We start from the raw sequence: 22,344 nt of genomic DNA on the forward strand, positions 1-22,344 counted from the left end.
CATGCCAGAAAGCGCCGAAACATTTTGGTCCCATGATGCCCCTTAACTCTACTACACCTGGGCATACCGTGCACAGGCATTTAAAGACCGTCACAGTACCCACTACGATCGGGAATGAGCACGAATGACCATCGGCTTACGATCACCACGCTACAAATATATTCGTCTAAAAAATCAGCTATATAACGTAACAACCTGAGATCCGCAAGATATCTGCTGAGAAATCGGAGAAAATCACAATGCTTCGCTTGTCACGTACACAACAGCCGCTCTCCCCTGAATAAGCACTGCGTTCTTTAGTCCCAAATAACCAGTACCGAAAAAAGAAAGAAAAAAAAGAAACAAGAGACACACACGATGTGTGCTTCCCGTGAAAGAGGAAAATAGGTGGCTTACGTGACGATTCATAGCTAATGTAAGACTATTTCGAGGCTAAGCATCTTCGTCACTCCTTAAAATAAGGGTACAGACTGCGCCCATCAAAACGAAAAAGCCTATGCGACGCGCGCTCGCAAACCATACGCTACTCAGACAGCATCGGTGCAGTGCTTACTTAGTTCGTGAGCGAACGTAGGTACGTGAGCGAGGATCAGAGAATACTTTCTTATTTAAATGAAAAACATGGTGCGGTAGTCTAAACATTCTTGACACTTACCTCGCAAATGCAGGAGTTATCCGTTGCCTTCCAGTGATTGCGCTTTACTTGGGCTTTCCATCTCTTCTGTCGCTCTGGGTCCCGGGGGAAGCGAAAACAACGCAGTCCTTTACGCGTCGATCCGGCGCACTTGGGAACACAACAGCCCGTCATGTCGACACGATGCACTTGATAGCTTGTCAGTCATGCGGCTGAACACTGTCTAGCAAGTAGAAGCGTCCGCGAAGCATCCGCGCGCACTGTGCCTCGAACTCAGCACCGGCACCAAGCAATCGCAACGGCTCGCTGTGACACAATATGGCGTCGCAGCGAGAAAGCGGCGGCGCGGGGGCGGTCAAAGGTTGGCACCACCCTGAACGGCGGCGCTGGCATCGAGGCACCCTAGAGATGATGATGATGATGATTTATTGGCATCCCCTTTGAAACGGGGCGGCGACAAAAAGTCACCTAGCCTGCTTGATTTAATCAGGTATACTATACATGTTCTTTATCTAGCATTTTTGTATACCTCTCATTATTTTTCTTTTTCAAAAATTTACCTTGTACCGCTGCCTATGATTTTAAGAGATCAGGTCGTATCCATCTTTTCCCTGCTTTTTTTCCACCAGTACTCTAATCGTCTCTTGCTGATCTCTACGGCTGATCTGTTTATGTTTCCTTCCATTTTAAACCCAAGCGCTTCTGGGAGTTGCACGTTACCTACGGTTCTCGCTGGGTGGATCCCGTCGCATTCCATTAGGATGTGCTGAGTGGTCTCTGGATCTTTACTGCAGCATACACATGTCTCATCTAGTTCCGAATATTTGTTCCGATATGTTTTCGTCCTTAGGCAACCGGCTCGAGCCTCAAATAGCAAGGCACTGCCCTTTGTGTTATCGTACAGATTTTCCCTTCTAATTTCTTTCTTCTCATTCTTGTAAATCTCCATTGTCCTTTTCGTTTCCATTCTTTGCATCCAATTCATGGTCTCTATTTCTCTCACTTTCTTTCTGATGACCCCTGGTTGTCTATTTACAGTTTCGATTATCCTGTACTTGGTTGCCAACTTCCTTGACCTCTTCCTCCATTCTGTGTCCACGCTTTTCATGTAGAGATACTTGTGCACTTTAGCCGCCCATTTATTTTCATCCATGTTCCTGAGCCTTTCTTCAAAACTAATTTTGCTTTGTGCTTCTCTGACTTCAAAAGAGGCCCAACCCATGTCACCATGCACTGCCTCATTTGTCGTATTACCGTGTGCTCCCAAAGCCAACCGGCCTACTGATCTTTGGTTAACTTCCAAACCCGCCAATATATCCGATTTTAAGCATATAATGGCATTTGTGAATGTTAGCGCTGGCACCATTACTCCTTTCCAGATTCCACGCACCACCTCATACTTATTGTGGCCCCACAGTGCTCTGTGTTTCATTAATGCTGCATTCCGCTTCCCCTTTATTTTCAGATTATCTTGGTGGTTGCTTGAGTAATTCTTTCCTTCGTTTATGTGTACGCCGAGGTACTTATATTGCTTCACTATGGGTATTACTTCCTGTTGAATTGACACCACGAAGTTACTCGTGTGTTCATTAAAGATCATAATCCCCGATTTCTCTGTACTAAACTTAAGGCCTAGATTTGTCGCTGCGTTCCCACAGATATTCGCAAGTATCTGTAAATGTTTTTTATTGTCCGCTAGTAGCACAATATCGTCTGCGTACATCAGTCCAGGGACCTTCTGTTGCACCATTTGTCCATTACGCATGTAGGATAAATCAAAACCTAATTCGCTGTTTTCCAGTCGTCTTTCTATACCCTTGACGTAAAGCGTGAACAACAATGGTGACAGAGAGCATCCTTGCTTCAATCCTTGGTGAATTCCCACCATTTCATTTCCTTTTCGGCCTTCCCATGCCACTTGTACTTGGTTGTCTCGATATATCTCCCTCAGCAGCTCCACGAAATCGTCATCTATGCCTTCGTATTGAAGAATATCCCACAACGATTCCCTGTCTACGTTGTCATAAGCTCCTTTAATATCTAGAAATGCTATCCATAAAGGTCTTTTCTGAGCTACTGAAATCTCTATGCACTGAGTTAGTACAAACATATTGTCTTCTAAGCGTCTGCCTGGCCTGAACCCATTCTTTAGTTCCCCCAATACACCGTTTTCCTCCACCCACATCGACAGTTCTAATTTTATGGCTTGCATTGCCATTCTATACATCACCGACGTTACTGTAACTGGCCTGTACGAGCTCGTCTTATCCTTATCTCCTTTGCCTTTGTAGATGAGATTCATCTTGTTTTCACGCCATCCAACGGGAATATTCTTTGTTCTAATCACTTGCTCTATGGCATTAGTCAGCAGTGCCTTGCTTTTTGGACCGAGGTTTTTGATTAGCTGTATTGGGATTTCATCGGGTCCTGCTGCCGTGTTGTTAGGGACATTTTCTGCTGCCTTTTTCCAATAAAAGCTTTCTATGCTAAATTTTGATCTCTCAGGCCTCTCTGTTGTTGCTGGATCTGTTGTCTGAACTACGCTTTTTCTCGTGCCGAAGTTATGCCTGATAACGTCTGTGATGTACCGCAGCGCATCATCGCCTTCATAGATGTTACCGTCTTCATCCCTTATAGCCGTTTGCGAGTTTCTAGTTGGAGCTCCGAGTGCTTTTATATGGTTCCAGAATCTTTTTGGGGCGCCTTTGTCTCTTTTGTGAATGTTATGCACCCAACGTTCACTTGCGCATTTAATTTTCTCTTGCACGAGCTCACTCGCAACCCTTTTCTTTTCTCGGTATGTATTCCATCTAAGGAGCACCTCTTCTTCTTGTAATCCCAACTTTTTGGCTTCTCGATGAACCCTGGATGCCTCTGGAGCAGTCCAGACTTCAGCGCCGACGGCGGAAGTGGCGGTAGACGCAAGAGGCAAACAAACAATGGCCTCCGAGACGGCACGACGAGCAATGTGAGCGAGCTCGGAGGCCATTTACAAAGCGAGCTTCCGGCGTTGTCTCCCGCGAGTGCCTCGTCCGCGTCCCAAACAGCCGATCGCTTGCGCGTGCTCCGGCCATTGCAAATGGTGCAGCATTTGTACGGTACCATAGATACTGATGTACTCTTTCCAGACAGGGACATGCAAGGAACGCCGAAGTGCACACCTAAGGCCCGTCCACGTTACCGGCATGCCAACTCGCCGTACGCGGGTCGCCGTTTGACGGCATTTTCGCTCGCGAGCGGCGAGATTTCCTTGCCGTAGACAGGATGGAACCGGAACCCATTTGTGCTGCAGCCGTACAGCGAAGTGGCCAATCAGTGACCGAGGAGTGGTCACCCTGGCACCGACGGCAGCCTCATCGCCGCTGATCGTTCGGCGGCGCCGATATCGTCGCTAGGCCTTCTCCGGCTCACTCGAAAGCTAAAGCTGACGGCGCTTCGGAATGAATCACCGCTCAAAAGCCGCGATATTTTCTCACCGTTGTTGTCGCTCTTCGCTATAATTATACATAAACAAGACAATGCGCTGATATTAGCGGTGCCGTCGGCTGCGATGCGGGCACAACCGAGCCGGTCGTCTGCCGCCGGTAGCCGTGCACTGCAGCGGAGCTCGACAAGTATCGGAGCTCTCGTTCGTGTTTAACGTTCGACAGTGGGTATCGTTTTTCATACAATGTAGAATTTACGCGTCACGATATCTAGCGGAAAGTATTTTGCTAGGAACAGAAGCTGCTGGTGATGCTATCCATGCCATGTGACTGGTGCTACGTTTTTCAGCACAGACAACCAGCACTAGAGCTACGGACAATTTTATGAAGTTTTAAAACGACAAGAAGCCCTTGCTTAGTAAAACAATTGTTCTGTTAGCGCAACATCTTGCAAAACTGACCGGCTAAATTCGGGGCCACGGATCTGGCCACATTGCGCCACGCTTGAAATACGTCGAAGCCGAGAGTGTCTTGTGGTTGAGAGCCGTCAATAAACCTCGTTGATCGTCCACGCCGCGTGCCGCCGGCCGGCGCCGACGCCGAAAATCCGTCGGAAATCCGTTCCTTGTGGTTGGGCTATGGTGGCATAGTTGGGCCTTAAGAGCTGCGCTCTAAAAAAGTACCCAGCGCGTAACCGCGCGGCGCTCTGTTCCGGTTGGCGGCGCCTCGCAACGCGGGGAGCTACGCGGCTACACACCCCCACAGCGCATGCGCGTCCCCTCCCCCTCTCTCTCCTCTCCTACCCTCCCCCCTTTCTCTCCTCCAGGAATCCGGAGCGGCGCGCACGACAGCTGCATACTCCGCTGGGGACGCCACGGCAGTTCCGCGATATGAAAATGACGGAGCGCGCGCGCCTCATTCTCTCTCCTGTGCAGCGCCGCGATGAGCGCTCGGGCCGCCGCCGCGAAACCATCTCCCGCTCAAGCTAACCACCTCCCCGCTGCTTCGCATCCACACATGGTTCCCTTTAGCGGGAGATGGAGTATTTTTTTTTTCTTTTTCCTTTATTGCTTTTTATTGTCGCGCCTTTGGCGCCCGCAGTCTTCTTCTTTCTCTGCTTTTACTCTCCCATGAGTTTTAATAGCTTCCGGCTTGCGAAAAGTTTTCTTCTCATCAGGGGACGCAACCTTTGAGGGTGTAAAAATGCTGGGCAGGTCTATGAATGCGTTTTGCTTTGATTTTTAAGATGCAGGAGCGCCGCTTCCCGTCTATTCCAGGATAAACTTCCATCATTTTACCTACATTCCAGGAGGATCTAGAAGTGCGTCCGCCGAGCAAAATATATCCTCGGTTCACTGTCGTTTCTTGTGTTATTACTTCACTCTCTCAGTTCTTTCAGGTGTTCCTTATGCCATATTTGGCACCACTCTTTTCTGATTCTTCGTTTATTTCTCCACATTTCTTCTATGCTGACTCCCCTTTCAGTTTCTTTATAGTCATAGAGCCTCTGCTTTCTACCTATTATATCAGCAGGTACAATATATAGGCAGACACTAGTCCGGCTAGCTGTAGGTCAAAGGCCTGTTATTAGAGATGGCTTCCTCAGTTGTGATCGTTTGCATATCTTCGCTTGATAGCAGTCTCCTTCCAATAACTTTCCTCATAGCATATTTTAATTCATTCATTCATTGTTTCATTTTTATTTGCATTATGCAGGGAAAAAATACAACATGTTTGGACACAGCAAATGGCTAGTAGAGGTTCTAAATGCAGCATGTGTTTACAAGTAACAGGCAAGGTTGCAAATAGTGGGATTAGGCATGAAACATAGGTTTGAAATAGTCACAATAATTTATACTTATCGTGAAAAAACAACAGCAAACACTTAAACTGCCAATATTTTGTAGCGTTAGCTACACTGGCCTAGCCAAGCCCGTTTCGCGCGGCGCATCAAGAGCCGTGCTGCGCATGCGCAAGGATCAGTGATGTCACACGGCTTGCGCACCGGAGCCACCGGAGCCGGCACCTCTCGCGCACTCCGCCGCCGCCGCGCGCGACTCACCGCCGCCGGTCTGCGCATTCCAGAGGAGTGACGTCGTAGCCGTGGTAGACGCACTGGCGCCGGCGCGCGCTCGCTGTGCAGTCGCCGTCTGACATTGCGCTGGAGCCGCTGCGCTTCTGACTGGCGTTTGCCAGTGTGGTATAGCCATGGAGAAGGAGAGCGCAAATGCTGCTCAACAGCGCAGAAGAACGGAGAAGCTTGACTCATAAGAATAATCTTATCTTAAGAATAATCTTAAGAATAAGCTAAGAATAATCAGATGAACCTTTGCTAACGCTACGTATATCCTGGCATAGCCGAGCTAAGCCACTGCAACTTTTTTTCACAAAAATTAAAATGATGCGAATTGACAATCCAAGTTGCAGAAAGGGAGCTTAACAACGAGACCAAAGGGACAGAACACTTACCGAGTATGAAGCGCGAGGTAAGCTTGAAGTCACATGAAGGAAGGGTCAATACGTAAGAACTTAGTAGTGCTATTTTCAATAAAATATTTCTTAACTGTATAAGGAAAACGGCGGGCTTCTTTAATTCGTGCTTCTTACCATTTTTTTCATAGAAACCTACCCAACAATGGGCTTGTTGGGCGATGCATTTCCGTTTTATTTTATGTCCATGGTTTGCCCTGCTGGAGACTTCCTGTAGTTCTTTCCTCATACGATTGATGTCCTTCTTAAACGTCGTAGCGTTGTCATTGAGTATGATGCAGCATAAGTCTCGTCTCACTGCAAATCTTCTGAATGCCAGTAAGAAAGATTATATTGTCGTGTTGTTCACAACTTCGAGATCTACAGCTCATGTCGTGGCATATACAAATATTGCAACATCCTGCTGTTTAGCGCCTTTCATGGCGTTTTCTTTTTTAATAAACTTCAGACCAGCGACATGCACACCGAACATTTCGAAGGCATATGTCACTCGTTGACTCTGTCAGCAGCACGTGTGGCTGTTTCTTGCTGCAGGGGCTTCGCTTCAAATCGTTCACGCTTTAAACATCTGGGAATTACCTTATTCATCAGCTGTCTTCCTTGTATTACACAGTACTTAGTTCAAAGCTCCGATATTGTTTTCCGTACGCCTCCATGCAGTGTGAGTTGATGAATATGGTGCACCAACCGCCTTGTACCGGTCATCCACTTTTGCAGCACGATAGAATGTTTTAGTTGTATGCTAATCCGCTTTGAAGTGGGCGACCTCTGTGTCTTCTCAGACATTGCCTGTCGTCGAGTACTTTTGTACCATGAAGAAACATCATTTTTGTTTTCGTATGAATGCTCTTGCACTGTACTACATCTTCTAGTATGTGTCATTGTTCTAGCTTGATTATTATCGTCTCTGCATTCTTCAGCTCCGCAAAACTCAGGTCTCCACACTTATTGTGTTCTTTCTTTTTTTCGTATAATTCGAATATACCTGAGAACTCAAGCTGTGACTGAGTAATTCTACGTAACATTCCTCCGCGTCTACAACTGTTGCAATATACCTGTATATGTAAGTTGAATAGCTTTCGTCATTCTCAGTGTCTTCGTCTGCTTTCTGTCTGCTTTCAGTCTGCTTCTCAGCAGTCTGCGTATCCATAACTAACCGTTTTGGACCATGTCACCATTTCTCTGAATGCAAACAAACGCTCTGCGCTCGCACCTCTACTAATCAAATCAGCTGGATTTTCGTCACTTGCAACGTACTTTCACTGGGACAGGTTTGTGCTTTTTTGGTTACCTGATCCCCTTTATTTTAGTCCAAGATATATTTTTTTTTCTTCTGTGCAACCTATTCAGAACATTCGTAAAGTCTGTCCAGTATCTCCTTTTATTTCGTTTTCTTGCCAATGCACTTCTGATATATTGAGACAGGCGTGCAGACAGCGTTGCAGCTATTAGTTCGAGTCTGGCAACGACATTTTTTTTAATTGGTGCTATTCATACTTTTGCGACGAGTAGCCCAGCTTTTTTTTTTTTTTTTTTTTTTTTTTTGTAGGTATTTACCAAGTGGGCTGCTGTCCCATAAGCGTACGGGCTTACATCAGAAAGCAAATGAATATCTGTGCGCAGAGGTTGGTTTCCCTGTATGGATAATGTCAAACTATCTTGGTGTGCTGAATTCTTGAATGATTCGTGGCTCTTTAATCCAGTTCCTCCACGACGCCGTTTCATCTGATGACCGATGAGTCGTCCCAAAATGTTCTCTTCCGCCACATGTTTTGTATTCCTCGCTCCGCTGCCACTGTGAAGGAAGTGAAGAAGCACGGCGGATCGTAAATTCTCGCTGTGAGCCGCAACATTTCCCTCGTTACTTGACCGCTAGGATCGATGTCTCCGATGTCAAAAGATGGAAGGCACAGTGTACCTTGCGTGAACATTTATCTGGTCCCAAGCTCAGTTACTGGTTGCAGGCTTGCAGTACGGTGCCTTTGTCTTGTTTGCTTATATTTCTCTGTAGTCGAGGCTCATTCGTCGTGAACTGCGCATTGTCAGTGACGCCTCTCGAAAATGAATTTCGTCTTTTTGCAAAGCCTCTCTGCTTCTTCTAGCGAGTCGGCTCCCAATATCACGTCAGCGACGCAGATGTTCTTCAGCTGCTTTATTGTTTTTGGAAAGCTATCGTTAAACTTGCTTAGATAGGTGTTGCACTTTTGCTGCTAGTAAGAAAGTGTCCGGAGCTGATCCAAACGTTAGTCTTGACATTCTCTATGTTGCAACTTTTGCATCGCTGCCACTTGGAATTCTACCCTACGTCAAGAAACGCAATGCGTCTATCTAGTGGAATACACTATGTTGGAATGTCCAGGTTACAGAGACAAAAGATCTTGTTATATCAGGAGAAATAGGCTCTTTCCCAAGAACCACTAGTTAAAAGAAAAAGACTAGGTCCTATTACTTTTCTTTCAAAGCAACGGCAAGCTTTAAAATTTCTTTTTATATTCCTTGAAGAAATCAATTTAATTAACAAGCTCTAGCCTGTTTATATGGACACCATCGCTTTTGTCTCACTTGTACATACCGTGGTCATATATTCTTTTTTTTTTATTATTTCCCGCCCTCCTTCCCATAGGGCCTTCTTCGTCAGCGATCCCCTTCCATATCCAGAGTAGCATTGTAGGCACCTACATATACGCTGGCAGAATTCTCTGTATTTCAATAACGCGCCTTCTCTCTCTTTCTTCGTGTATCTATAGAAATGTTATCTCCAGAACAGTTGTCATTGCTATGCGGTGGTGTCGAAAGTTTATCGGCACATACACAGACTGCAACTGATGTTTGGTCCTGCTTCGAGATTTTCGTTTATAACCCTTTTTTCGACGACGAAGGTGCATCAAATACAATTCTTATCTTTCTGGTTTGTCGATCTTTCTTATTACTGTCTCATGCGGCATGTGTAATCAGTGCCCCTCCACCACTCCTACAACTCGATTATTTAAATGTATATATATATATATATATATATATATATATATATATATATATATATATATATATATATATATATATATACCTAATGGAGCCGTCGTAACGCCGGAGTATACTTTCGTCGTGCTGTGTAGCCTTCCAATGAGTTTTCGCAATCTGGTTGTAGCCACATTCCTGTTTTCATTACTTACCACGTTATTTTTCCATGGAAGTCTGCCTGAATATCTCTTTTCTTCATATTTCAAATGTACCTTCACGTGTTGCATCGCTTCCTCATCTCTCTTGACCTCTATTCGTTGCACTTGGTGCCTATAGTGTTTGAATTTTCCAGAAATGTCTGAGTTATGTCTGTATAGGTATCTGAAGCATCCGCTTGAATGCCAAGAACCATTATGGGTGATTAATGTTGTGGATCTCTTAGCTGAACCCTGTACTGTCCAGCCGAGTATGGTTTCTGCAACTGTCGACCTCTCTTTTAATTTTGGGATACCACCTGTCATTACTTCCCATTACTGGTCCGATCTAATGAGTATTCCGATCTCCATGCATGCTGTGCTCATACAGGAACAGCCAGCAAGCTTGATCTCGTGGTCTTCATGCTTCTTTTCCAGTGAGAGTGGCAGGGATGGTATCCTTTCTTTTGAAATCACATCTGCCTCGCGTCCTTCCAACGATATTTCTGAATTACTGCAGGCACGTTTCAGTTCAACTTCAACCAAATTCACAACTCTTTCATTTTGACCTCCTCCCACCGAGCCTATTATGAGTTTTTCTTTCCCCCGAACACTACAGCCAAGTTTCTCAGATAATCTTTCTAGAATGAATGATCGCTGGCTGCCTGTATCCAGAAGAATACTGCAATAACATGATTACCTTCGTCTTTCCGTTAATGCAACTGCAGTCTGTAGAAAGACACTCGACGATATGTTCATAAACTGGTAAGTAGACACCTGCTCTTATTTTCACTTCCATAAATGTAGGTGTTGCGCACTGCGCTGTCGTTTCTTTGCTTCGGCACATAGATGTCGCTTGCCCTTTTCAACATATTTTTCACATCGGCCTTTTGGCTAAGATCAAGTTTGTAGTCTGTCTATGCTGTATGCCTTGCTATTTAATCGGCATAGCGTGGGTTGGTGGAGCGAAAGGACCTATTTGCCTCTTGGAGCTTCATTTTCTTGTCTTCGTAAGGAATTGTTTTCCTGCAGTGATGGGCATATTGAGTATTATTTTCGTGAAATATGCAGAACTTGGCAGCCGTGCTTTTAAAGTTAACCGTTATTGTCTGCTGCTTGCTATCTGTCCTGTTGGTAGCCATCTTTTCATTCTTGCGACGAGCAGGCCTGCAGCTGCGTATGAAAATGGGCAAAACTCCCTCCTCCGTAACCGCTGCCACATTGACAGGCCCTGGCCTTGCAATTTTGCAAGCAGTTTTTAGGGTAACCACACGGTGACCAGGACACGCAAGATTTGCTGCGCAACGTCTTCGCGCCATGGTCCCTGCCCGTATTTGCAAACAATCTGGCACGTATAGGAACATTTCCTCATTGGACTTGCGTGATTACCATGGCGATTGCATGATAGCAATCGCCGTGGTAACGACGCGATCGCCGCGGCGATGGCAAAATGCGGATTGCACTTACAAAAAAATAAGTTTTATTGCGATGCTAATTATACGGAAACTCGAAGCGCATTTTCACCGTCGCCGTTGCCGTGCTGTCCCAAATACAAAGCGCTTGCGCGGCCCGCGCCGCCCAGCCCGCCCGACCGCGCGTCGCGTCATCACCTGCGGGTGTGAGGGCAAGCGGGCGAGGGTGAGCTGCGAGGGCTGGTCAAGGTCCATCTGAATAGGTCGCGAAGCTTGGAACGAAAGGCGTGCCAAAAGCTATCGCCAGAGATATCAGTTAGTGATGCACAATTGAAGCGCGACTAGGCGAGGGGGGGACAAACACGGAAACTAGGAAACCTATGTGAAAAAAAAAATGTTCGAAAATTTTTAATCAGAATACTATCATACGAGTAAATATTCCGTTTCAAATATTTTTGCTGTACTAAAACAACAAATGTTAATTTTGTTACTATTTCACCATTTATTAGTTCGTTCTTGGTGACCACTACCAACCAGTGATTCTGGCGCAAGGCTTGGCAAGACTGTGCATACCAGCTATTATGTCGTGCGGAATGGCGTTGCTCGCTTGAGCGCGGCGGTTTCATCCGAATTTTTTTTTTTCCTTGCGTTTTTTGTTTAAACTGTGGTGTGCGCTTCACTTCAAATTTTGCGTGGCCTAGCGCACGGAATTCTTTGGCGCAAGGTCTGAGTGCAGGTTTTTAACTGCGAAGCTGTTCTAGCTAACCGTAAAAAGTGCCGCCTAGCCGCAAAACCTCGCCGAGCTATGACATCACTGCGTTGCCTATAGCAACCACCTCGCGGAGTGGCGTGTGCCTCGCCTCCTCTCCGTAGCGTGCACATATTGCCTTCACATGGGACGTTAAGGAGAGGCACGCCCGGGCTCGACTGGCGCGCGCGCTCGCTAGCGCGCGCGCCAGTCGAGCCCGGCCGTGGGAGAGGGAAGGAGAGCGTATACGCACGGCGCGTGCAATGCTCGGGAGAGGAAAAGAGAAAATAAAAGCGAGATAGAGAGAGAAAGAAATTGTAGCAGCACCAACGAGGCAACGCGCAGAGCTGCTGCCGACGCCACCCGCGTTTCCCCGTTTCCCGCGTTCGCGTCGGGGAAACGCGGGCGGCGTCGGGAGCAGCTCGGCAGGTTTCGACCAGCCACGCCCCGGCAAGTGTGAAGGCGCAGCTTGCCCGTGACGTCACCGGGGAGATAAAGCTCGGAGCCGCCGCGACGGCGTCACAACTCTCGTTGACTCTGGCGAGTACATGTAGCCTTAATTGACATGGGACGACCAAAGAAGATCCGGACAACCGAAGAAGAGGCCGCTTATCTTGAAGCACGCCGCGCAGCCAAGCGAGAATCTGCGCGCCGGCGACGATCCGATTCGGAATACCGTGCCTAACAGCGCTTAGCATTTCCTAGCAAAACGTAGCCAAACCTAATAAAACCTGGAAGAAGCTAGGTCGATCACCAGCTCCGCTGTTTACTGCAGCCTTGCGCTATTAGTGCCAGCTGCCCACTTTTTTTTTTTTTTTCGTTGTCGTGCAAGTTCACGCTGAGGCATCGGACGCGCTGTCTCTCGTCATGACCATAAATGCGAAACGCTCCACGAAGAAACGTCGCGCTATGTTCGTTTACTCTCCGTAACACAGGCTCTGAGTGTCCGACGGGAAGCAAAATTAGGAAGCCGAATGTCTTCTAAATGATAATGAGGGGCAATGTTGTCTTGTCTGATAACTGTTGGATATGAATACATGGTGTCGCACAGAATTGCGAATGATTCTGTGAAAAAGTTTCGCATATGTTGCCATACATTACGACTGCGTGCTGGCCATACTACTTTTCATCCATTGAAACAGGTTTTGTTTGGTCAGGTATATTGGTTGCATTATTCTAGACGAATAAAAGCAATGAAGTTGCTTTTGAAACCTCTGTGGCACTGTCATTTATTTCCATCCTATTCGCTCACCTTCCTAAGGAACCTACTGGAGCAGTTGCCATCAATAACAGCCTAATTACGTTCACATTAAGACATACGCCACTCCTATAGTTTAATGACACGCTGGCGCTTCAGCTGAGGCGAGTCGCAAGCTCGCCTCAGCCTTAAAAGAAAAATAGCTGCTGGCGTAGAGTTCGAAATGCCGGACGCTGAAGAATTTCAAGCATTCGCGCCAAGCAGCTTAAGATCTTGACGTCACTGCCCTTTCCGGTTGTGACGTCACATTCAACTTGTTTTTTTTTTGTTTTTTTGTTTTTGTTTTTTTGTTTTTTTGTTTTTTTGCTTGCTGTTAGTTGTCCCCGCGATACGTAGATAGCGACGGTTGCATCGAGCCGCCATTTTCTTGACATGTGGGCTCTTATGGAAGCTACGCTACCAGTTTACATATACTTTGGACTGGTGGTAGAGCGTACTAGGATATTTTAGTAAACTCTAGCTGGTGGCTTCATGCGCACTGTTTTCCCTTGCACCCAATGTGACAGGTCCCGTGATCTCAGTTTTGTATATGCGGCACACTTTAAATGGTGAAGGGAGCGGCAGTACGGGTTGTTCGGCTTTGGATTAAGCACGCGCGCTCCTCGCTGCCGGCGCTGCAGACCACGTCAGCGTATACATATAGCGGCCGTGTGTACTCGTGGCCGCTGAGTGAACTTTATTCGTGTGTGTTCTTGGCAGCGTGACACCACGCTTGTTTAGTTAGTAAGCGAATGGTCATACTGCCCATAAAACTACGAGCCTTGCTTGATGTAATATAGTCTAATACTTTGTCATCGCTATCAATGCTTTGCCTTACTTGATGACGAGCCTTACTTGATGTAATAGTCTAATACTATGTTATCGCTATCAATGCTTTGCTTTTCTGCTAAGCGGAGACTTTCTTTGGCACATAAACTATTTTCGGTGAGTGTGAGTGTGCATGGCCTGGCCCAGGTGAGTTCGCCCAGGACCGGCCAGTGGCAGCACAGGCGGCCGGCTCCTGAAAGGTGCCGGCTGCGGCCGCATCTGGCCGCATGGACGACGCCGAGTCAGCCGAGCAGCAGCCTTCGCTGCAGGAGCGCGCTCTGGGCGGCTTCTGCAGTCGCTTCTGCCGGGGCCTCTACCTACTCTTCATGCTGGCGCTGTTCGGTGCCGCCGTGGCCGTGCTCGTGCTCTGGGCGCCGCCTACACCGACGCAGGTCCGCATGTTTGAAATATACCGATTGTTCACCATTAACTTTGGGCACATTACAAAGCGCTCTTGTTAATTGATCAGCAGTATGCTGCAGGCAGTTTAAAGTCACACTTAATAAGACTATATTACGTTTAGCTGCATTAGCTGCACTTGTACAATTATCTAAACGCCCGCTCTCAGCCTGGCAGGAGGCTTGTTAAGCCCCCCTCCCCTCCCCCCCCGCAAAAAAAAAAAAAAACGAAATTTGGATAGCGACGGGGCCCCGACGTTCCCACATCAGCTTGCCTTGACGTCATAGATTTTGATGGGGTCTGCTCGGGCCTAGTTAATTGTTTATTATTGCGATAGCAATTATATGGACACTCCAAAGCAGATTTCTGCCGTCGGCGTCGCCGTCGCCGAGAGGTTCCGTATGACGTCAACGGCGATGAAATCGCCGCCGCGCTCCGGACGCTGTATGTGCGACTGAAAGGGCACGAGGGACGCGCGCTTTCACGGGGAGCGAACACACGTCGGTGAGCAAACACGCGTCCTGCGCCGTGCTCCCTGAAGGGCTGCAGAATTAAGCGTCTCTTTCCTCCTTTCCATATATAGAGAGCAAACGCAACTTTTTCCGTCGCGCGAAAGACTGTGGGGGGACGGGAGGGAGGGAGGGGAGGCGACGTTTAGCTGCAGCACCAAATGCGTATTTATATAAAAACGCCGCGCGCGTTCGGTGCGAACGCGGGCAAAACGCCGACGACGTCGACAACAGTTCTGCGCGTTGCTGGTGCTGCTGCATGTCCAAGTTTATACAGCTGATAAAACTACTATCCTTACTCCGTATAGCTCTCTACTAATTTGCTATCGCAATGGGTGCTTCGCCTTTCGGGTGAAACTGCAACAAATTTTTGGTCTGAAAAGAGAATATTGCCTCATAAATATTGCTACACATTTTGAATATTATTTTATTTTGTTGTTATTATTATTAGTGTATTATTAATCCGCTTACACATATTAGTACTACCTGCCGACTGCCCAGCCTCGCACACAAGCAATGTTGCTTATGCGGGCTGGATATGTAACTGTGACGGGAATGCATGTAATAAAGATTATTATTATCACCACCAAAGAGAAAGAAAAGAAACCAAATACTGAACGTATTAACCTTTGAGAAATCATACTGTGCCAAAACGACGTCAGACTCGCGTACCGGTGCTCGGTTCCGGCACGAAATTGAAAAAAAAAATTAAATTAAATAATGGGTGTTTACGTGCCAAAACCACGATCTGATTATAAGGCACGCCTTAGTGGGGTACTACGGAATAATTTGGGTCACCTGGGGTTCTAACGTGCACCTAAATCCAAGTACACCTGTGTTTTCGCATTTCGAGATGCAGCCGCCGTGGCCGGGATTTGCCCACGACCTCGTGCTTAGCAGCCCAACACCATAGCCACTAAACAACCACGGCAGGTTCAGAGCTGTAGGAATTGCTAAACTCTGATGATTTTTTCGCTCTCTCTTGCTGGAGGCACGCTCTGCGTTTCACGGGATTTCCCTATTTGTTCGCGTTGCTGCTTGCTATATTTATATGCTGTAAGCGGTACGTTTATGACGCGGTTATAGCGATAGCTATAACACCGTCTCTACTGGTGAGGACACGGGCTTCGCCGAAAAAGAGGCCATGAGAGCTTTCGTTTAATTTCGCAGCTGTTCGCGCCTCATAAATTGATGTAATACTTTGCAGACATGGTCATCAGCGCTGTACCATGCACGCTTTTCTTTTTCCAATGCATAAACATCGCGAGGTATTCTGTAAGAGTCCACCTAGTGGACATGTCCGTTTCGTCTGCTGCTGAACTGCTGGTTGGCTGTGGCGACTGGCTGCTGCTGAAGCACACTCCAGCCTAGCCAATCACAACTTCAACAGCAGACGAAATGGACATGTCCACCAGGTGTACTCTTACGGAATGCCTCCCCTGGTGAACCTTAAGCATGCTCAAGCTGCGCGGTCAGCTCTGTGCGGCACCGTACGTTTTACCGAAGAAATCTAAATGACAGCGGACGACCCTGCGCTAGAAGTTTTGATAATAAAGCTTAATTTTGATTCCTTACGTTCTCTAGAACTGTTTGCCATTGGTATAGACCGCCTTTGCGTAAATGGGCGCTGTCACAAATTGTTCGGCGCGCTCTTTATATGTACTGCTGCAGCATACAAACTGCTTTCCGAGTACGCGCCCAGGTTGCTGCAAGCTTCCATAAACATCTACGTATTATATGTTGCTTTCTCAGGTAGGCCTATTGCTTGAACGGACACGGCGTTATTCTAAGTGACAGAGGATGCTTTCTTTAGAACTGGTGACAATGTCAGGCCCACCTCCATGCGGTTCTCATGAATAGGCCACGCGGTGAGGCAGCAATCTCGGTAGCGTCTAGCCCTGTGACGTGAGTAACGGGGCTGGTAATTCTTTTGTAGAAGGCACTTCGTCAGCTTTAAGTTCTTCGTCGCTTCAATCGCTAATGAAGCGAACTGTTCGCTAATATGGGCTGACATTTCCTCGCATAGTTTATTTCTTCCGCCTGCTCGGTGGTTGATATAGCCGAGGGTGGAAACGGGTGTGTCTCTTAGCAGTGTTCTGTCCCGCAGGTCTTCCTGGGTGCCGTGTTGTTCGCCCTGGGCGGCTGTTGCGGCCTGGTCTTCGTCAGCTGGGACAGCGTGGTGCGCTCGACGCGCCTCGGCTGCTGTTGCATCTATGCGACGTCAGTGGTGTTCTGCGCCGGCCTTCTGGGCGCCGGCTCCCTGCTGGCCGAGCGGACGCCACGCTACGTGCGCGAGGATGGCCTCATTCTTCTTGGCCTCGGCCTGCTCGGTCTGCTCTTCGTGGCGCTGTACGCACTGGCCGGCCGCCGAGCCGCTGAGCGCTCGCGTCAAGAAAGCGGATCCTTCCTGGGGCAACTGACGTCGCGCTCGCGACTTAGTTCCAGCTCGGCGGCCGTCGAGCTGTGCAAGGCACTTTTCACAGAAAACCGCGCATTTGCGCCTCAGCGCCTGCAAGAGGATGAGGCCGGTTCCAATAAAGTGGTGATGCTGTGCGTCCTCCACTCTGACGCTGGCGGTGGCAAGACTGTCACCTTCGTGGACGCAGAGGAAGGCTCCAATTCCCCAGCGGCACAAGACTCGGAATATTTGCCGGATGCTGCACCATTGCCGGATGCCGAGTCTCTGGCAAGCGCCAAGTCGCCGGCAGCCACTGAGGCGTTGCCAAGCGCCGAGTCCGCAACACACGAGTCGTCCGATCCGCCGGCGGTCTAAAGCATCATTCACACTGACGGTTGCGGAATTAAGTTTCGAGGTGGAGGCCCGCACAGACGATACACAATGCTGCAACGGAGAGTAGTGTTCCTCGTCAATGAGTGCCTTGCTTCAACGAAATGGCGAACCTGATGAGGTAGCGGGAGCACTTATTAGCAGGTTCAACATTTCCATCGCCAATTTCTTTAGATAAACTCTCGCTCTAGTTCGCAGACGCAGCAGGAGAACCGAATTCTTCGTGCGTATATTCCCTGCGTTTATTGATTTTGAGGCAATTAACCGCTTCGTAACGTCTCTGCCGTGTCTGCAAACGTCATTGTGAATGAAGCCGCGCTCGCTGTCAGTACAAAAAGGCAAAAAAGGTTAGTTCGCTCGACTTTAGAAGGCCCGGTTGCACTGTCGAAGCTCACCTTAAAAGTAAGGATTTATGAAATGTATGCTCGTAGCCGCACACGTGCAACAGCAGAGCTAAGCCTCGAGAAGTGTGGAACATGGTGAGTTTAGCCAAGTCCCGTCCAGATATAATTCGATCAGAGGTGATTGAGTGCCTGCCAAACCTGCGGCTAACCTTAGGTCATTGTTCAGTGGCGCTTGTGCAACTGGTCCTGAGTGATTCCAATGGTCTAACTTGTCCACTGAAAACTTGCTCCTGTATGTGCCTGTGGGCGTTGGTGGAGCACTTTGAGCGGGGTATAGTATGCAGGTGTAAGTACGAAGGAAAAATTTGGCTTGAGCGTTCGCTGTTGGAGCAAAATCTTGACGCGATTTGACCATTGGAATTTGCCATGAAAGGCACGTCCCACCGTGCGATTGTAGTACAAAGGCAGTTTTTACATCTTCTGGTAGCCTCACGTCCGCGCAGATAGATCGATGCTTGAGAGAAACCATTTCTGTGTTTCTTGCATGACGCGCCTCTCTAGGCTAACAAACTGGAAAACGAAGGCTCATGTACATGATCAAAAGACAATAGTTGTGTAATGGCCGACGCGGGCGCATTCGTTAGATCCTGATAGGCCAAAACTCGACGTTTAACGCAAGTCTTGGTGCTCTTCAAGATTTACCACAGCATACCAGCTTTTTGTAGTTCTATACCGACTTTTTTGTTCATAGATTCGAGTTCGACAACGTTCTAGTAAGGGCAATTCCACGGACGAGCCCTTGACAGAATATGACGTTTTGGCACTAGTGATCTTTGACTCTGATACGCACTGAACAATCTGGGCAAATCAAATGCGAAGGTGAAGGAGGATGTTAACGTTCAACTTTCTTTGCTTCAAAATCTTGCGCCTCTGACAAGCTCGTATACTCTGCAAGCGCTTCCGAACAAGTCACATTTGCTCAAAGTAACTGCCATATCGCTTCCAACTTAAAGGCATATAGTACGTACCACTCCACACCTTCTTACCCGTTCGTTCATGGCGTACTGAACATCTGATCGCCTAAAGAAGGCGCAGCATTGCCCTACCACTAGCACTGCCCCACTGATATTGCACGTACGTTCCGTGAAGACCGTCGAAGGACTCCTTCGCCAATAGAATTTGCAGGATTAATTCAGTGCATAAATGACATCATTCGGTCTCATGTGGAGTTGGGAACATGTCGCTTGCGCTTAGACTGCATGTTTTTTTACTGTGCTTGTTTTTTATACATATATCCTTTAACCGGGGGACGTTTAGCAAATTCTCGATGTCATACTTGGCCCTGTTGGGTGCATATGCAAAACAGCACGAACGGTGCACAGTTTTCGACCCTGTGTCAAGTGCAGGAGCAGTGCGCTCTCGAGTCCGTTTGGCATCCTCTAGTGCCTGTGTATTCGTATCGAGGAACCCTTGCGTCGTCCACCGGAGACCGCCGCTAATCGAGACAGCGTGCCTCTGAGTTTCTGTAGGTGCCACCGATACAGGAACCTCTCATTGTACACTGCTTTGCGCAGCTTTCACTTATCGGTGCCTCCAAGAGAGCCAGTTGCCAGACTGTGAAATGAAAGCATATCGCCAGTGCAGCGGCAAGGTGCTCAGTAGATCGAGAAGCCCCGAGTAGTGGCACCTTGCCTTAGAGCACCGCACGGGCCGAATTTTGCGGCCCGGGCCCAGCCCGGGCCCGTTTTTACATTGGGCGGCCCACCCGAGCCCGATCAAAACATTTATGGCGAGACCCGGGCCCGGCCCGGGCCCGGAAATAATCTACGTTACCCGCCCGGCCCGGCCCGCCACCCCTTTACCTTAAGCCCGAGCCCGGCCCGAGCCCGACTCGAAACCGGCCCGAACCTGGCCCGAGACCGAAAAATACATGTTTTTCAGAGTTGAGAAGCCCGAGAATAACTCGCAGAAAGCCCGAGCCCGGCCCGGGCCCGCGTCAAAAAACCCGAGCCCGGCCCGGGCCCGGGTCAAAAAGCACACGCCGTGCCCGAGCCCGGCCCGAGCCCGTGAAAAAATTCCTCTACCCGGCCCGGCCCGGCCCACGGGCCTGGCCGGGCCCGGGCTTTCGGTTAAGCCCGAGCCCGTGCAGTGCTCTACGGCTTGCCTCCCATACTCGAAGAGTCTGTCAGGGGCAAGTGCATTACTTACACTGTAGGGCTCCTGCGCGTGAACCATTGATGGTTGCCTTGTCAATCAAGAAAACAAACGACAACAGGCAAAAATAAAATACTATGACGTGTGTAAGCACAGGATAACGTACAGCGCCATACTATGTGTTCCTTTGTGCCACGTCTCACCCCTACGTATTCTTTGTGTCGCTATCTCTTCTTTTCACATTACGAAGATGTCTAATTGGGTATACGGTGCAACAGCTAGGTAAGATATCAACACGAGAAGCTATTATTAGAAGAGAGGCGCAATTTAACACTGGTGCACAATGTGCTCGTCTTGGCTGTGCTTCTCTGTGTTTGTGCGTTTGCCCTCCTCTGCTAATAGCTTTGCTTCACCACCTAGCCCAACAAGAAGTACTCCTACGAAAGACTTAATGTCCTGCTTCGAGTGTTCCCTTTATTGTTGCTTATCAGGTGGTCGAGGGCACCAAAATGCGGCAGTCGTTCGCCTACAGTTGCTGCATCTCTGTATAAGCTTTTGTTTCAGTGGTAGTATGCGGATTCATTAAGACTAACTTACAGGCGTATGCTTACCGTGGCCAGCAGTTAGTATGTGTAAGAATTATTTCCTAAGACTAAGCAAACCTTTGCAAAACATGCATCGAAGCTAATCACTTTCAGTTAGAACGCAGCTATAGCTTTGTAGCAAAAAATAATAAAAAAATAAGAAGAAATTGTGTACAATCACACGAGGGGTGCTAACGCATGGTTATCACTATCGTACGCCGACAGTGCGTTTACAAGTGTACACGTGAGCCAGCCCTTTGTGCTTAACCAAGGTGAAAATGAAAATACGTGCCATGCCCGGGAAGTCAGGACGTCTGCCAAGGGCCGTATTTGGTAACGATCATTTCATATCCGATTTACTTTACCCTTCGTCATCGGTCTTGGGAGGATGATAAGAAATGACTGGAATCGAAGAAGAATTGTTACAAAATACGGCCGTAAAGACAGTGGTTTTTACGGATTCTTTTTCTTCCTTTCGTTTCTGGTTTACTTTTACCGATCCGTAACTACGCATTTTAATATTCCCAATTCCCGAGATGACGCAAGCAGTGGCGTACATTTCCGCGTGTGGCCAAATGGTTAACTATGTGCAGACGCAGCGGAAAAAAATAACGCGCTGGGCACAGTAATCGAACCACCTAAATCACTTCATCTTGACAGAAAATTCAAATTCCGGACGTCGGAACCATTCAGTCACAGTTGGAACCATCGATCTGCTCCACGAAGTTTTATATTTGTACTTTCCTGTTAAATTTTGCGGCTGTTCGTGTAAAAAGAGCAATTGTGGAACATAATCGTCGTTTCCAGACATGTTGCGCCAGAGATCTGAAGATGGGTCTTCGTACTTCATAAAGCTCGTGTAACTTTCAAATTTACACATCTTTTTCTTCGCAAGTCGTTCTTTCTGCAAATTATGTAAATTTAGATGCCTTGCATATGCTTCTATACTGCGTACTTCGTACGTAATTTGGAACAGGTTTTCGGCTGCAGAATCCGCTTCATGCACGATGTGCTGGCTAGGCGTGGAGCTGTTTCCTCGCGGCCTTTCCGGTTCGCTGTCTGTGTGATGATTAGTCCTGAAAAAAACACACACACCCTCACGCACACGAACAAATTTCATAGAAATCGATTGTACATTCTGATTTCTCAAATTCCTGATTTGTATTGCCACTTTTGACAGTTGCGCGGCCAGTTGTACTAATGATAAACCGTTTTTTTTTTTCGACACTATTCACTCCCTTGAGCAGTTATTCATCTTGTTCTTCCTGATTCTTCTGTTAACGTTACTAAATATGCAAGACATGCTGACGGCAAAGTGATGTTTTTAGCCTTGTGTCGTGCGCACTGCATTTGTTACGTTTGTTCTGCCGTCCTGTACTTCAGGCTGTTTTCTGAGCAATATGTTCTAGCGACTAATTCCGGTTGAAAACAATTTTATACTATGACAGCCTCATTTCGTGAGAGGGAACTGATTTATTTCCTGGGTATACTTGACTGTGGCGCAAAAACCATTACGTGAAAAGGGGACAGAAGAAAGGAGACAGGGAAGTGCAAATTGGCGCTTCACTCTCTCAATTTCAGCACCAACTTGCCCAAGAAGACGTTCTTTTGGGACTGATTTATTTCCTGCAGAGACTCCG

At 47.7% G+C, this 22,344-nt stretch overlaps 1 protein-coding gene across 1 annotated transcript in view; it reads left to right on the forward strand.

The window, feature by feature from the left end:
- Nucleotides 1–19,654, forward strand: part of LOC119456859 (uncharacterized) — a 28,658-nt gene extending 9,004 nt beyond the window's left edge. The window contains exons 2-3 of the mRNA XM_037718679.2: nucleotides 14,074–14,318; nucleotides 16,942–19,654. Of these exons, the coding sequence (XP_037574607.1) occupies nucleotides 14,154–14,318; nucleotides 16,942–17,607 (831 nt within the window). The 5' untranslated portion in view covers nucleotides 14,074–14,153 and the 3' untranslated portion in view covers nucleotides 17,608–19,654. The remainder of the gene's footprint in view (nucleotides 1–14,073; nucleotides 14,319–16,941) is intronic.
- The last annotated feature ends 2,690 nt before the right edge of the window (nucleotides 19,655–22,344 follow it).

Source organism: Dermacentor silvarum, chromosome 1 (assembly GCF_013339745.2).
Source record: "Dermacentor silvarum isolate Dsil-2018 chromosome 1, BIME_Dsil_1.4, whole genome shotgun sequence".
NCBI classification, from domain to species: domain Eukaryota; kingdom Metazoa; phylum Arthropoda; class Arachnida; order Ixodida; family Ixodidae; genus Dermacentor; species Dermacentor silvarum.